Consider the following 16565-nt stretch of genomic DNA (forward strand, 5'->3'; position numbering starts at 1 on the left):
AGCTTGTAACCAGGCGGGTTCTTCTCCCACGTTACGAGCGACAGAATAAGAAGAAGCGGCCTCAAGGGTTGAAATAGAACGGTGGGAAAAATTCCTTCACAGAACGGGTGGTCGAGCATTGGAGCGGGCTGCCGGGGGAGACGCTGGAAGCGCGCAAGAACCGCGCGGCTGCGGCGCTGGGGGCCCGGTGCCGCATCCCACCCGCGCCGCTCGCGCCGCCGCCCGCCTCAGCGCCTGGCCCCGCCCCCGCTGCGCCGCGCCCAATCAGAAGCGCCCTCTGCTGCCGCCCCGCCCACTCCGCCCGCCCATTGGCGGAGGCCGCTCCCGCGGCGCTGCCTCCATGGCGACGCGGCGGACGGGCACTCCAAGATGGCCGCCGAGCCGGGCGGCGGGCGCGCCCGGCCCGCCCGCTGCTGCCACCCGCCGCTCGCCGCCTTCACCGCCGGGCTCCTGCTGCTCTTGCCGCTGCCTCCCTCCGCCTCCGCTTCCTCCTCCTGTGACCACCGCGTACCCAGCGGCGACCAGGTGGGGTGGCCGGGGGTCTTCAGGCGGCTGCGAGGGGCGTCGAGAGGCTCCCGTGCTGGCCGCTCCCGCTGTGGGATCCGTCCCGTCTGGGTGTTCCCGGCCGGGCTGTGCCGGGCCTGACCCCGCCGCCCGGCTGTGGGTGCAAACGAGAGCGGGCTGGAGCCTCGCAGTGCGGCGGGAAGGGTCGGGAGGGCTGGAGGGGCTGGTGCTCCGGGCAGGAGGGCCGAGGGCCGCGGGGCTGTGTCGGTCCCGCTGAGCTGCCTCATCCCGCCCCGGCCTCCCCCTGCCAGGTCGTCTATCAAGTTCCTCTGAAGGAAAATCACGTCGCGAAGAGAAACGTGGATCAACAGCTAAGAATTAAGATTGTCTATGACAGAAGCGTTGAGGAGTGAGTATAATCGTGTGGCAGCTTTTTTTTTTTCCTATGGCCGAGAATGGAAACCTTTTGAACTAAAGCTCGTTTGTTTTGTTTTTTAAATATAGTTTGCTGCCTGAGAAAAGACACCTTATAAAGGTATGTTATATTTGCTTCCTCTTTTTGTTTGTATGTAACATAGATGAAATTAAGTCCAGTTTAAATAAAACCTTGAATGCCAGGAATTTAGTATTCCTCTAGTCCAGGAAACCAAGGCATTGTGTATACATTATACCTCCATAAAAAATAATTTCAGAGTTCTGCTACATGGTGTTTGCTGTATCCCAAGGTGTTAAAGTATCAGTGAGAAATGTGTATATAGTTTTTAAAGCCTCTTTGCAGTGTGCATTCTAATTAATACTGGTTTCCTTCCTATTTTCTCACTCCAATAACATATGGGAATACTGAAACAAAGTATTTCCTAAACATGTTCATAATAATTGAACTTGTCAGTGAGTCAGGCTTTCCTCTATTGAGCTTTACCACAATATCTAGCAAGTTTCATGTAACTTGGTAGTTAATGCCTTTGGAGTGAAGTGTGTCTGCACTGCTACTGGGTGACTCTGATTTTTGTCCTTTTCAGAACAAACTCTTCCCACAAGCTATATCTTATTTGGAGAAGACATTTCAAGTGCGCAAATCTGCTGGTGCTATATTGCTAAGCAGGTGTGTGGAAGTCTGCTGAAAATCACTTGCCATATTTGATATTTAACACTGTGCTGCATAGCCTTTAAGAGAAGATTAGAGTGTAAGGAACGCCCTGCTGAATCAGATCAGTGACCCATCTGATCCAGTGGCAGTGCCAATCATGAGCAACACCTGCATTTGTTGTACCAGAGGTATTCAAAGCTATACATGCTGCCAGTTCTCTTTTATGTGTACTCCCATTTATGCACTTGGTTCTAATCTTTCTTTGAGCCTGTGGATGCTCCAGTAAGAGCTAGAAGCATTATGTCTTCTCTGGTGAGGTAATTAACAATTTTCACTGTGGACATTATATCAAGTACCAACAGAGTGATGTAAAACTATTCTATAGTTCTCCTTTAATAATAAAAACATTGACTGTCTGATGTTTCATTGAAGGCAATGTGTGACAAACCAATATTTAAGGAGGAAAGCTGATCCCCACAGATATTGCCAAAAAGCCTGTGCAGACCATACAAGGTGTGGGCCAGTTATAGTTCCTGAGAAACACCTCCAGGTAAGCTCAGGTGTCCAAGTGTTTCTTAATCTTTGAAATATTACTGTTTATGGTAACTAATGAAAATGTGAACATTGGTAATTGTGCATAAGTGACCTGTTTGCTGGGGATCACTAAGTCTGAATGAAAAAATAGAAAAACTTAAATGAGTGTGAGTTTCTGTAGATTATGTTGCTGAATTCAAAGTCAAATAAAAAAAACTGGACCTGGTTACTGTCTTCTGAGCCTGTGTTCTAATGGCTTGTACTGAGAGGATTAGATTTGGAGATTGTTAAATTGCCATTAATCACTTTGTTATTCAACTTGGTCAATGAGTTGGAATTTCACAGAGTTAATAGTTGATTTTTGAAGACCTTGTTTGAAGAGGTTATCCACTGACTCAGGAGCATGATGCAAGAAATGCTTCAGACTTGTTTTCTTGATTCAGCTACAGTATGTGATCAGTAGATTTCTGGTTTTCTTTTTTTAACTTGGAAGTTTCAAGTGTATCATTAAAAACATAGATTACATGAGAAATGCGATTACTACTTATGTATATTGGTTTTGTGGGCCAAGATTTTTCTCTTTTTTTAATTCATAAGAAATAGGAGGGTGCTAATTCTGGGAAGCTTTACAGGCTTTTTTTTGTTTGTTTTTTTAAAGCTGCCACCTTCCTTGTGTCTAGTAAATCATAAGAGCTAGTCATTTGAAAGTTATTCCTTGGTTCTGGTTTTGTTTGCTGTTCTTCACAGGGTGTTTTCTTATCTTTTGCTGTCTTACAGCAGGATTTATTGTTTGCTTTAAGCTAATTGAATTGTGTTATGCAAAATTTTGGTCATAAGTGAAGTATTTAATTGTTCCCTTTGACCACTGTAAGCAATGCAGGGTGTACAACAACAGTGATTGGCACCGCAGGCCCACGGGCTCACCCGAGCAGGAAGGGGTGCGAGATGCTGACTTTGTGCTCTACGTCAGTGCTCTCACTACTGACAGGTGTGGCCATGAAAATATCATTGCATATGCAGCCTACTGCCAACTGGAAGCTGAAATGGACAGGCAAGTATTCCCTCTGTTGCAAACTCTCTTTTTAATTAAACTTTCAAGTTTTTTCATTGTTCAGATGTGGAATTTGGTTGTTTGCCTTTGCTGTATAACAAAGTAGGCACCATTATGGACAAGCACTGCATTTATGTAGAATCATAAACCCATCAAATAGTGCTTAACTTGCAAGGTTGAGCTGCAGGACTCAAAGCTGATCCTCCACTGTTAATACCTAAACTTTTTGTCAAGATCCTGTTTCTCTTAAGGTGAATGTCATGATTTCACAAACTTAAAGACTGCAAGTTCCTACTTCTATTTTGTTTCCATTTCAGTTGTAGTCACTGTCACAGTCTTTGTACCTCCCTAGGATCTTACCTAAAATTCAGGTCCCTTGTGCTATTGTCACTGACACCTGTGTAGAATACTGAATATAGAGATTGACTGACCCCATCCCACCCCTCCCCATCACAACAGTAAACTTGTCACTGTGGTGTTAACAGGCACTTATAAATTATCGGAAGGGGCATATTTTTACATTAGTCTGTATCTTCTTTAAATCTTCTGCTGCTTCATAGTGAATAATGATTTGTATTTTGTAGTATTTTACCAAAAACCATTTAACTTTAAAACTGTCTTCCAGACCGATAGCAGGATATGCTAACTTGTGTCCAAACATGATTTCAACACAAGCTCAGGAATTTGTTGGCATGTTGTCTACAGTGAAACACGAGATAATCCATGCACTGGTAAGAGTTGATAAAGTGTTACCCTGAAATGGGTGCCTTCTTGCTCACATGCCTCCAGCTTGTTGCCAAGAGAAGGATGTTTGGTGGAGGAAAGCTCTTGCTTTGCCTCCTTCAATTTGTGTTAATTGCCTAAGCATGTTGTACTTCCAGTGTGTCTCTGGTGGGTGTGGGGACTCTTTCACATGGTGTTTGTATATGAATGTCTTACCAAAGGTTTCCATGTGCTTGTTTTTTGACTTGAAGGGTTTCTCTGCTGGACTGTTTGCATTTTATCGTGATGATGATGGAAAACCTTTGACACCAAGATATGCAGATGGACTTCCTCCTTTTAATGAAAGGTATGTTTTTGGACCTCTTGGTACTCCAACTGAAGGATATTTTCATGTTGCTTTTTTCGGATGTATTCTTGCCTGTTAAAAATGCAAGTTCATTCCATTGTTAGAGTGACTTTCCTTTATAATGTTCCAACAGTGGTGTGTGGTGACTCTCTAGTCTTTATTTATATAGAATTATATAGAATTATTAAAATCTTTTATTGTTACATTGCCATTAAGCACTTATATTATCCACATATGCTATAAACTACGACAGAATTTCATTCATCAGAAGGCTGGAAGTTAAGCCTTACAATTATCCATGCTGTCTAATGTCAGTGCAGATAATTTTAAAGCTTTAAAGTTATGCAGAATGGACAATGTGTGTAATCTGCTATATGAATTTTCTGATTTGCTGCAGAATGAGCACTTTGCATTCTTTTTTTAGTTGGTATTTAGATCTTCTTCTAGGAGATGGAAGGGTAGAGAGTTTTTTGCAGTAGCAATCCTGAGGGGTTTTATTGAATTTCTTACATTTTTGGTAACTGTGGAAAATGCGTCTTGACTCTATAACTGATATTACTTTGCCTTGTTAAATCAGTTGTGTGTACAATAAGCACATCTTTAAAAGGAGAAATACTGCATAATTAAATTCTTAAATGTAGAAAGCATGAAGGAATATAGAGATTATCCATGATTCTGTTTCTTATGGAGATAAATCTTTGCACAGTAACACATTTTTGTGGGAAGGACCTGTAACCAAACCTTCTACTTACAGCCTAGGTTTGTATCAGTGGAGCAATAAAGTTGTCCACAAAGCAGTGAGGCTGTGGGACATACGTGGTGGCAAAATGCTGCGCCATGCTGTTCATCTTCTGGTGACACCGCGGGTAGTCGTAAGTGTGCATTGCCCTTCCAGCTTTGTATGCCAAGGTTGCCAGAACATTCTTAAGTCATAAATATTTCTTATCCTTGAAGAACAGCCTAACACTGAATACCCTTCCCTGAAAATGTGGCCCAAAGCCTGTGCCATTAACACTGTGTAATTGAGAGGGTGTAGCTTAAGCAGAAAATGGGTGACAGACAGTATGAAATAAATAAATTTACATAGTAAGAGAAAATGAAGGGACTGGAAGGTTAAGCAAAACTGATGTTGAAGAAATTCCTTAATCCTGCTCTTTAGATGTTTTTCTGCAGACTTAAGGCACCTCCTGCTCCTTTGATATTAATATTTTGTCATGTTTAAAAATAAATTCCTCAAGGATTTTTGGAAATCTTTCTTGCTTCCCATGCCTCAGACGTTGTCTTTGTCCTCCCATATGCTCAAGTGTTAACAAATTGGATTTGGAAATAAGTCATAGTGTTAATCGCATTTGGCCACAAATAATCTTTTTGTTTTAAATCTAAGACAGTATATAGAGCAAACATGGATTAATTACCCCTGCTTCTGCTCATTTATTTCAAGGAGATGAGTAGTAAGTGTGAAAGCCTTGCTGTTGGGTGCTTGCGTAGTCAGCCTCTGAGTAGAAAAAAAAAGTGTAGAAAAATAAATGCTTAAGTACTTTTAATAGGTAATTCTAGAGCATTAGGACTGCATGTGGATATCCATCTCAGTATTTTGAGAGTTGTGTTGAAATGTTTTCTTTCTAGGAAGAAGCCCGAAAACATTTTAATTGTCCAATTCTAGAGGGAATGGAGCTTGAAAATCAAGGTGGCATGGGTACTGAGCTCAATCACTGGGAGAAGAGATTGTTGGAGGTTTGTGCTGATAGTAGGATTGGAAGGGAATGTGGAAATGTCTGCTCCTCGTGCCTTGATTTTTAGGTTTATTGTGGTACCTACTGGAGCCTTGAAAATGCAGGAGTATCAAACCTCATTGAAATGCATCACAAATAGTACTTGATACTTAAATATTTAGAAGTCCAATTTCTAGATACATCTGTCTTTTGGCCTTCTTGCTAAGTGTCAGAGTATGAAATCAAGTTACCCTTTTGAGAAGGTTTCCTCCCATTTTGGGGCAAAGGGGGTATTCCTTTGAGTAAATTGAGTTTTGTTGCCCACTGCCTCTTAAATACTTCATCCTTCTGTTTATTACCTTGACTTCATCTTTTTTCATGTGCTCTGGCTTTAGCTTTTGCCATGGCTCCTCCAGAACCCTGCCTGACCAAGGAAACACTGACTTCTCTCTTAACATTTAAGCTAATTTTTACTTGTAACTTAACGCTGTGTGATATTTTTGGAAGAGTTACATTGTCTAGTCATTGTTTTATGTAAACAAGAAAGGAAATGCTTCAGGACAGTCTTTTTATGAAGGAGTATGGGATTTTGATTGTCAATAGTAAAAAGAGAACAGAAATAAAATGCTTTTTCCTAAGAAGCATTTTCTTACAATAATGATTTTGGGTGGCTTACCAATCATAACTGGTAACTTTCAGAATGAAGCAATGACTGGATCCCACACTCAGAACAGAGTCTTTTCCAGGATCACCTTAGCACTAATGGAAGACACAGGGTAAGATTTAAGAATGGGAGGATAGATTTTGGGTTCATTTGTGTTTGGTTTGCATTTTACTTGATTTTATTTCAAATTGATGCCCTTTTACTTATCCCTCTGCAGCAGACTAGATTATCAGCATAATTAGCTTTACATTAGATAAGGAGTCATACCTTGTATGTTACTTTTTCTTCATGTGTTTTAAAACCCATTTTTAATCTTGCCTTAAAAAGCCAGGCATTGCAATCCAAAGTGCTGTTTGTAGCATTTACTTTTTGTCTCAATGTAAGTCTTTTTTCAATTGCATGCAATACATATTTATTCTTTTTCAGCTCTTCATGCAGATAGAAAGTAGAAATTGTCTAAGGTTTCATTTTCTGTATGCATTGTTTCTTTGCAGATCACAAAATTTTCTTCTAGTTCGTTGTGACTTGAAAAATAGTGAAATCATAATGTGTTTTCCTATAGGCAGAAGGGGATGCTCTTTTTTCCCTTTGAAAACCTTAAGGCATAATATGCAATTCCTTGAATTGCTGTTTTATTAATCAGAACAGTAATGTTTGAGGTAACTATATTCTCATTTCAAAATACCTTTACAGATGGTATAAAGCGAATTACAGCATGGCAGAGAAGTTAGACTGGGGACGCAATAAAGGTTGTGACTTTGTAATGAAGAGCTGCAAATTCTGGATTGATCAGAAGAGACAAAAGTAAGAATACAGTCTTTTAAAGAAATTAAAAATAAATAGGAAACCCTGATGCTTGTTTACATTTGTCCTTCAAATGTAACTCAGTAAAAAGACGTAGAGGTTAGCAGAAATGAGAAAGGAATGCTGCCCTGCATCCCACCCAGTTACAATAAACACAGAGACAAAAAGGGTGTAGAATGTATTTACACTATGAGAAGGCTTCATTTTAGGGAGGACAGGTAGGACTTACTCTAGAAGTGTTTGCCTTCTTATTTTGTCTCTTCTAATTGGGAATGCTGCCTGTGTCATTTTGCATTACTGGACTGTACTTAAAGCAGCTGAAGGAGATTGTGTTTTGAAGACGCTGTCTGCCTTGTTTGTTCCTTACAACCTTGTTTGTTCTTTACAATCCTCAAACATTTCTAGGATACAGCTGCATAACGGCCCTGTTTTGCTTGTATGTCTTGTTCTTTAAAGTTTACAAAGAAGTGTTATTAAAACTAAATAGGTGGATGCATTGTAACTTTGTTTACTGGCTAGATATTCTTTAAATCAGAAAGGTCAAAACCAGAAATAAGAAAAACTAGCCTCCAGAGAAGTGCTTCTTTGTGTGATTGACTGAGTCTAGGGGAGAATTGGGACAGTCTTGACAGGCTGCTTATATAAAGCAGTTTAATTGATCTGATGTGATTTTTATTCTGGTTTTGTTTGGTTTCTTGTTTTTGAGGAAGCAATTAATCAGTCCATACTGCGACACTTTGAGGAGTAATCCTTTGCAGTTAACCTGCAGACAGGACCAAAGAGCAGTAGCAGTGTGCAACTTGCAGAAGTTTCCAAAGCAGTTACCTCAGGAATATCAGGTATAATGGATCCTACTTTAAAAATAACTGAAGTGTTTTCATTGTTGAGCTTTGCAGCCCAATGATTGGTTTTTTTTCAGTTTTGTTTCTTCTGAACTATCAGATGGCAGTAGATATTGTGAAAAATGTCTACTTAGTTTATTACAAAGAGTTGGAATACTGACAAAAACCCCTTATGATGTTAATAAAATTATGTGGCTTGGCTGTCTATCCAAATACCAGATAGAAATATTGCTGTGTAACACAAATCCCCCAAAATATCTTGTTTGAGGGATTTCTTCCCTCAGTGTTCTGCCCTTTTTCATTGCACACTAGGAAATCTGTTCTGTTTACGTCCGAAATAATATAATTATTATAAAGAGGGGAATCGGGGGCAGATGCTGGGAGTGATCCATGCAGATATGAATCTCTGCATTATTCACGTATTAAATACTTCTGGCTCATCTGGTTCATGGGTACTGTAAGGTGCTGTTAATAGCATTCCTGAGTAGTAACAGCTGATGTTCTTGCAGCTGTAGTGATTTGGTCTATTTAAAAAACAGCTGTACACTTGCCTTTGCACAAACTGCTTCACTACTGTATTTTGTTTTGCAGTACTTTGACAATCTTAATGGGGTACCAGCAGAAGAATTGCCTTACTATGGTGGCTCAGTAGAAATTGCTGACTACTGTCCCTTTAGTCAGGAATTCAGCTGGCATTTAAGTGGTGAATTTCAACGCAGTTCAGACTGTAGAATAATTGAAAACCAGCCAGGTCAGTATTTTAGGACTTCAGGGTGGTATTGCAGAGATTGGATTTGTTAACTTGGAATGGACTTGCTGTATATTCAAACTAATTGCATGTAAATTTTTCACTCATAAAATTTCACACTACCAACTGTGTAAACACTGTGCTGTGGTAAGAAGCATAACACAACTATTGTGTACACCTGAGGCAAACTTACATATCTAATGCAGGAATTGCATAAGGAGTGAACAGACACTTACCCCAGATGACCCAAATACAAGACAAAGAATGGGGATGGGGAGAGGTTTGTTTATTGATTCTCTGAAACGTGATTGCACTTTTCACTTTCGTAGGTTTTTTGTTCAAGGCCAGGGTCTTTGTGAGTTACCAGAACCTGGGCTTGTCTCCTAGTGTAATGCATGAAAGTTCAGTATTGCAGAGCTCCAGAAGGCTGTAGGATATTACCTGCTTGTGCATTTGTCTCAAAAAAACCACCCTCTGCCCTCAAACCAACAATCACAAGTGGTTATGTTTCCCTGAGGGTTATGTTTCCCTGAGGGCAAACATAACCACTTTTTGATGGAAAGTGCTTGCTCATTGTGGGTTTTTTGTGGTTAGTTGATTTTTTTGTTTATTTCTTAATTCTTGTGTTTCTTCCCATGTTATTTTCAAGACAGTATAATTCCCAAATTGATAATAGTTCAGGGTCTGAAATACTCCAAAAGTAAACCTTGAATTGCATGTGGGGACATTGATTAGATAGCCTTTTACATTGATGTGGGCTTTCTGTTCCTCTAGTTAACTTGTAATTCAGTATATTCCTTCTACCTTAGATCCTACCAAAAACTATGGTGCAGAGAAATATGGACCAAACTCTGTATGTCTCATTCAGAAATCTGCTTTTGTTATGGAACAGTGCAGGAGGAAACTCAGTTACCCTGACTGGGGTAGTGGATGTTATCAAGTAAGTATTTGTTGGGTTTTTAAAATTTAGGTTGTGACTGTTAGAACTTTGCACCTGCACACTGGACGTTATAATCTATAGATCATATAACATACTTTGAAAACAATCTTCCAACCATAAGCCTGTAATTTAAATAGTTAAGTGTGTGACTGCTGGGATGGCTTCCAGTCTCAGTGGGGACATCATCTGTCTTACCCCATGACATTTTATCCTCATCTAAGAAGGGATACTTCCATGAGATGTTCTGTTGTTGAAGCTTAATATTAATTAGTCACTCTGATTTTTCAGAGGTGGAAAGCACTGTGTCACTTCTCATTTTCTTTGGGACTATCTCACTAAGTGTGTCACATTCAGTAACCTCACAATTCTGCAGAAGTGGTCATTAGCAGAAGCCAAGTTTTATTCATTCTCAACTGGTGATCTGCATAATTGCACAAAAAGAGTATAGTCAGTGCTTTGAAGCATTCCTGAATCTTGTAGTTGCTCAGATTGCATTAAAATACTTGCAGTTAATCTGTGCTTCTGATAAATCACTGTAGGTGCACAGTTTGTGGTGAGTGGGAGTGGGGCTGTGGCCCAGCCTCATCCCCAGTGGGCTCAGCTGTGAGAAGCAGGTGAGCAGCACTGACAGCAATGAGCCAGGGAGTGCCCAGGGGCACTGAGCAACCACCAAAGGGAGCAGAGGGCACACAGGTGCCGTGCATGAACATGAGGGTATAAAAGGTTGGGCTAAAGAACAAGAAGGGAAGATGCTTGAAGACTTCTGAAGTGGTCTGGTGTTATTCTCTATGGGTTGAAGCTTTCTGAAATTGTATGATGATACTCTGTGTATCATGGCTGTCTCAACTGTGACATATGCTACAACAAATCATAATACAGACTTAATTCTTGCCCTTTTGTTTTAAGGTTTCTTGCTCTCCACAAGGGCTGCATGTGTGGGTCAAGGACACTGTGTACTTGTGCAGCCGCTCGGGCCAGGTGTTGACTGTGAGCATTCAGATGAATGGCTGGATACACGTTGGCAACCTGATTTGCCCAGCCTGTTTGGATTTCTGTGACTCCTGTCCCCCAGAGAGGGATCCTCCGGCTTCTAACGTAACAAGAGCTGCACCCATTGGTAAGTTGCCTTTTTTGCTGAAGTGAAACTTCAGTATTAAATATCTGAAAACATCAAAGCTTTGTGTCAGCTCTGACTGTCAGGAAGAGGAAAGGAAGGCTATGGCTATTTTAAGATCCCAGGTGTAGGAGGTAAATAGTGAAGGTGCCCTGTGTTTTGCTGTGCAGTCGTGCAGAATAGTGACTAACACAGGAGAAATGTGTCTGAAACATAACGCCTTCGTTCGTGTCTCCTTCTGGTAAATCTAACTTTAGCCTGGGAATTTGTCAGGAAATCTGACCTGTGTTTTGAAGGCCATATTGTTACTATAATCTTAAAAATTATCACCTTGGTGGAAAGTTCTCACTTGTATAACTTCCTATTGGATAGTGTTCATATTATAATGCAGAAAGATCAGAGTCAGTTTTCTTTTTGAGGAAGACAGAAAGCTGAATTCACTAAATACCAGTTAATGCTTTGTCAGGAAGTTTGTTAACTCTTTAGTGGTTTTTAGTGTTCTCTTTGTTATTTTATCTTGTCTTTAAATGTGAAATTTATAATTTCTTTTTAATTTTTTTTTTTATTTTAGACTTATGCTCCTGCTCATCTAGCCTGGTTGTAACCCTTTGGCTGCTGGTAGCCAACTTAGTTCCCCTGCTAACAGGATTGTTTCTCTGCGCATAGACTTGAGCTTGGGGCAAGAAGTTCTGAGATAATACCCATCCTGCTGCACTCCTTGCTGTGGAGCACAGGGGTTCTGTCTCAGCAGGCAGCTCTCTTCTGCTGAACTTCATCTCCCCTGGCAAGTATTGCTGCACACAGCAGTCAGGGAGGTGCTGACAAAAACAGGCAGAGTTTTGAGAGGAGGAAAATTTACCTTGTCATCTCAATAAGTGCCAGTATTTTCCTGAATTGCAACCTATGTTTTTTTTGACGCAGTAACAAGATCCACTTTGCCAACTGTGTTAAACTACCTGGAAGCTCAGTCAAGATTTGAAATGAGAACTTTTCTGTAATAGAACTGAGGGCTGGTTTTTTTTTTTTTTTTTTTGTTATATCTATTGTGTGATTGGTAGCAAAGCATCCTCAAACTGGAAATATACCTCAGTGGTTTATTCAAAAGCCATGTAAAAATCAGTTGTCATCACTGCTGATAACCAAGGCCTGAAGAGGTTGGTAATTTGTTTGCTTTGTTAATTCTTACTATTTATGGGGGAGGAAAGAATGTAAGTGGATAAACCAGTGGTTGGCAGATGCCTCCACAACTGTATTCTGCAGCTTTGAGTCCCCTCAGAATTCATACTAGGTAAAGCAGCTAATTCTTGGGGGTTCATTGCATCTTCCTACATGCACAAAATGGAATTTCAGACTGGTAACCAGGACAACTGTCTAGAAATCCCATTTTCATTTAGCGTGTGTCAGTTCTACTGTGAAATTTAATATCTCACATTTGAATATCCTCTAGAGTTTGCTAGGCAAATGCATTTCAGTACTGATACTCAGACTGTAAATTTGGGATAGGATTTATGATGATTTCTTATTTCATTGGTTTGTTTCTCAAATAATGGCATTATTGTTTTAAAACTAGTATGAACATTACTACAGATGTTCTCGCTTCTTGTTGAAGAGCAAACCAGTAGCAATGGCAGCTATAATCTTACAGGATCATACTGATGTCTCTAGACCAAAAACTATATTTAATGTGTAAGGGAAGCCTAATCTGTTTTCTTTTTTTTTTACTTCTCTACTCTTTTTGGACATGTAAGTAACTATGGATTATTTGAGTATTTGTAGTAAGCTGAGAATCAGATGGCTTGAGCCACATGAGGGCACACCTTGCTACAGAATTAATCATTTGATGACAAAATAGATAAGAGGAAGTAAATGAGTAAAATCAGTCAAGGTAAGGACAGCTGCTGTATAGGACCCTTGTAAGGATGTTTCTATTTATTTCTATAATGTGCAAAAAATAATCCTGTTCAGAGGTAAAGAAACGCTTTGTGGTTCAATCCACTGTCTGTCCTTTTAGGATAATTTTTACTCCTGGAAAAGTGTTAAATTTAAGGGAGCAGGCATGTCCATTGCACTAAAAAAATGCAGATACATGGAGAAAGATGATACTCTACTTCTTAAATGTTCTGTGTTATTATAATTGTCAGTGACTGGATCCCTTTTGTAAATGAAGGTAGGAAGATCAAGTAAATCTTTAGCTGCAATTATACTATAATAATAGGACTTCCATCATGATTGTAAGAAATTATTTGTGCCTACTGGACTTGATTTTCCTTTTTGTTTGGTTTTTTTTTTATTATTTAAGGAAACTGTTATGACACTGCTGAGGCAAGTAAGGTGCTACCTTAAGCTGTCTAAAGACATCACAGTTGAGAGCACCTTGCACTGGGCTAGTTCTCCACATTAACTGCAGGTTAAGCTTGCTGTGAATTACACAAGGCCTAGACTAGCCTTAAATCAGTGTCTCAGAGAAGCAATACAAGGCAGGGCTCAAATGCTTTAAAAATTGTACAAACTGAATTATTAAACACTCAGATTGATAAGTGAACACTCTTTTAATATATCCACGAAACAGTAAATGTAAACTGATACCTGGAAGACATAAAGGTTTGAGAATACATCTTAGGTCCCAGAGGTTGATATTTGTATTTTTGTCTGTTGTGCAATAATACAGTTGTCACTCAACAACAATGCTTTTGATACTTGAAAAGAAATTACTGGTTATTTTTTCTTACTGTGAAATGTTTGCACTGTCTGAACTTTCTGGTTAACTTTATAACTGTTAAACTTTTTTAACTGGTGTTAATTTATTGTGCTCAATATTTGATATGCTGGTCTCCTGTCTGTCTAAGTGTGAGATTTGTCATATTTAATTGAATATTTTTATCTTCTACACAGTTGTTTATCTTGAGGGCTTTTCTTCTTTTAATCTCTCTTCCCGAGAATTAATTAAAAGATGGGTTAGAAAGGTGATGCTTACCTACTTCTGAATTGTATGCATGAAGTAAAGAAAGGGGATGTAGTGCTTTGTGTTGAAAGGGAAAAATCTGTCAGCCTGTTGGAGCTCTTGTGGTCAGGTTCACCAATACCTGCTGAGCAGCTGCATCAGTGAATCCAGTGAAGTAAAACTGCTACTGCCTTAATAATCTGAGATTTCAGTTGTAATTTCTTTGTCATGCAGCCCTTCAGCTGCCTGTGACCTGCAGAACTGGACGTGACTTTGGGGGGTCGGGCATGGAAGATACTTTAGTCAGAAGAATGCAACATCTTCTATCCCAGCAGTGGGTTAGCAGCTGTAGCCTGTGGGAACTGCCAGGAAATGTGTCAATTTAAAGTGGCAATGAACTGGTAGTTGTCATACAGAATATTTGAGTAAAGCTGACTACCTCAGTTCTGTTTGTCTTTGCGTTCAGCTTTTAGCCTGCTGTGAACTTCCAGATCTTCACATGAATTAAGTAAAATCATGTCTCAGGTTTTTAAGAGTAAAATTACTACAGTAGGAAGCATAAGCCATTTTTGACTATAGAACAGTTAAAATTGTAGCTGAAGCAGATCAGTTATGTAGCCTTAAGTGTAGTTTCTGCTTTAAAATTCAGAATTATTTTAAATAAATGCAAAGTTGCTCTGTTAGGTGTCCTGACCACATGTGACCAATTCCTCCTATTGCATCTCTTAAGTGTGAAAACTTGAAAATACAGCCCATTTAAGTCTTCGTGTTTCCACCAGAGAAGACTGGGCAGTAGGAGCCCTGGAAGTTGTGCTGAGATGCATGAGTTTTCTCATCTGTAACAGAAATATTTTCAGTGTATAGTCCACAGTTTTAACTTCATAATTTTTTTTAAATATTCCGTGTTTGCTTAGGGAAGTAAATTAATCTTGCAGTCTTTTTTGGTCCCAGTAGTTCAAATCATTTCAATTAGAAGTTGAAGCAAGTTAATATTTTAGGAACACATTTTTTCTAGTGTTGTAATTATGAGGAGGAAGGATATCTTTTGGAGAATGCAGCAAGTAAAATCACATGGAAAAGCAGCAATTAAGTCATCCTGAAATGAGTAGAGGTCTTGAGATACAGTCACGGCCCTTGGTGTAGGTTAATTACCGAATTATATCCCCCATTAACTGTCAGTCCAATGCAGCTCATTCTTTTTGCTGAGCTCTAATAAACTGGGGAGACTGATGTCTGAGAGCAGATATATCCACAATCCCTTATGAGGCCAGCTGTTTTTAAAAAATCTTCCTGTCCTGCAGATCTTTCTGCTTGATGATATTCAGTAGAGAGGGAGGTGTACATCCTTCCTTCCCCAGATTTCCAAGGACTGACTTTCAGCCAGCTGAGCAGCTCAAGGTGTTCTTCCCTGCAAGACTGAACCCCTGTTTTTAGCTTGTCTGGGTGTGTGGGTGCCTGCTTGCATGTATGTACTGAGGATTTGGAGCTGTTTGTGCAGTGAATGATGTGATCTTACAGGCTTCCTAAGTGAAAATGTTGCCTTTTTAATGTGAAGCTTACCTTGGAGATAAAACAACTGTTTTGAGAGAACGGGCTGACCTTGAACATGTGTTTCCTTTTTTTGGTACAGAATGTAAATACAGAACTAACTATTTTACACAGATTTTGGCTGGACTGAGATATAAGGGCTAACTTGTGTTATTTATGGAGTAAATATTTCCTTATTTTACTGTTTAAAAAAGGTATGACATGCAGCAGAATAAAAAACTGTTCTTCAATAAAATATCTGTTAAATATTAATTCGTGTCCTTTTCTTTGAGAGCTGATGATGATTAACTGCAAGACTAAGAGCAATAAAGGACCACTATTACAACAGTCATTTATTTTGTGAGAATGTTGAAAAATGAAATTCCATCAAGTCTGCATATTGATCACTTTATTAAATTGTTATTTGATACACTTTGAATGTAAAATATTCTGTTATTATTAGCTCATACATGACTTATCAGTAATTCAGCCTGATGGTAAAGGAAGGAGGTTCCTGAATTCTCTATCCCATCCTCATTTATTTGATACTTCAAAACTGTGCGATGTGTAAGTATTTTTCCACTTCAAATTGAAGATCATAAATTCCCTGCTTTGTGTGAAGGATTTGGTCACATGGTTGCCATTTCAGGGGCAGGAATGTTGGTGTTGCTCTGCAAAGCCCCAAGCTGTTAGCTGTGACTGGACTCTGAGCAGGAGGAGCTGAGCTACCCTTGCTGCTGTTCAGGAGGATCAGGGATGCTGCAGCCACTGGTTTTGGTACCTGAGCTAGCTTTGCCAGCTGTGAGACTGAGATTTTTACAATATATTTGTGATTGCAATACATTATTTTATATATATATATATTACTCTGGTAAATGGGAAAGACCTATAATTCCTCTAAAATTAGTCAAAATTATTTTAGAATTAGCTCATTTTTTTCTCTAAGCAATATGACAGCGAGTATACAGATTTAAAAAAATTTGCCTTCTCTGCAATTTCAGAAAATCTGATAAAGCACAGCAAAAGTA

General features: G+C 39.5%; 1 protein-coding gene across 1 annotated transcript; it reads left to right on the forward strand.

Annotated features, from left to right (window-relative positions):
* Nucleotides 1-341: 341 nt before the first annotated feature.
* On the forward strand, nucleotides 342-14209 carry LMLN (leishmanolysin like peptidase). The gene is made up of 17 exons (XM_021526028.4): nucleotides 342-525; nucleotides 816-913; nucleotides 1009-1039; nucleotides 1524-1606; nucleotides 2024-2141; nucleotides 2998-3176; nucleotides 3802-3907; nucleotides 4151-4245; nucleotides 5000-5117; nucleotides 5872-5979; nucleotides 6657-6733; nucleotides 7315-7425; nucleotides 8132-8264; nucleotides 8859-9018; nucleotides 9825-9955; nucleotides 10862-11072; nucleotides 11641-14209. The coding sequence occupies exons 1-17, from the start codon at nucleotides 370-372 to the stop codon at nucleotides 11733-11735; spliced, it is 2010 nt and encodes a 669-aa protein (XP_021381703.4). The 5' UTR covers nucleotides 342-369; the 3' UTR covers nucleotides 11736-14209.
* Nucleotides 14210-16565: the final 2356 nt, after the last annotated feature.

This window comes from Lonchura striata, chromosome 7 (genome assembly GCF_050655825.1).
Source record: "Lonchura striata isolate lonStrDom1 chromosome 7, ASM5065582v1, whole genome shotgun sequence".
Classification (NCBI taxonomy): Eukaryota; Metazoa; Chordata; class Aves; order Passeriformes; family Estrildidae; genus Lonchura; species Lonchura striata.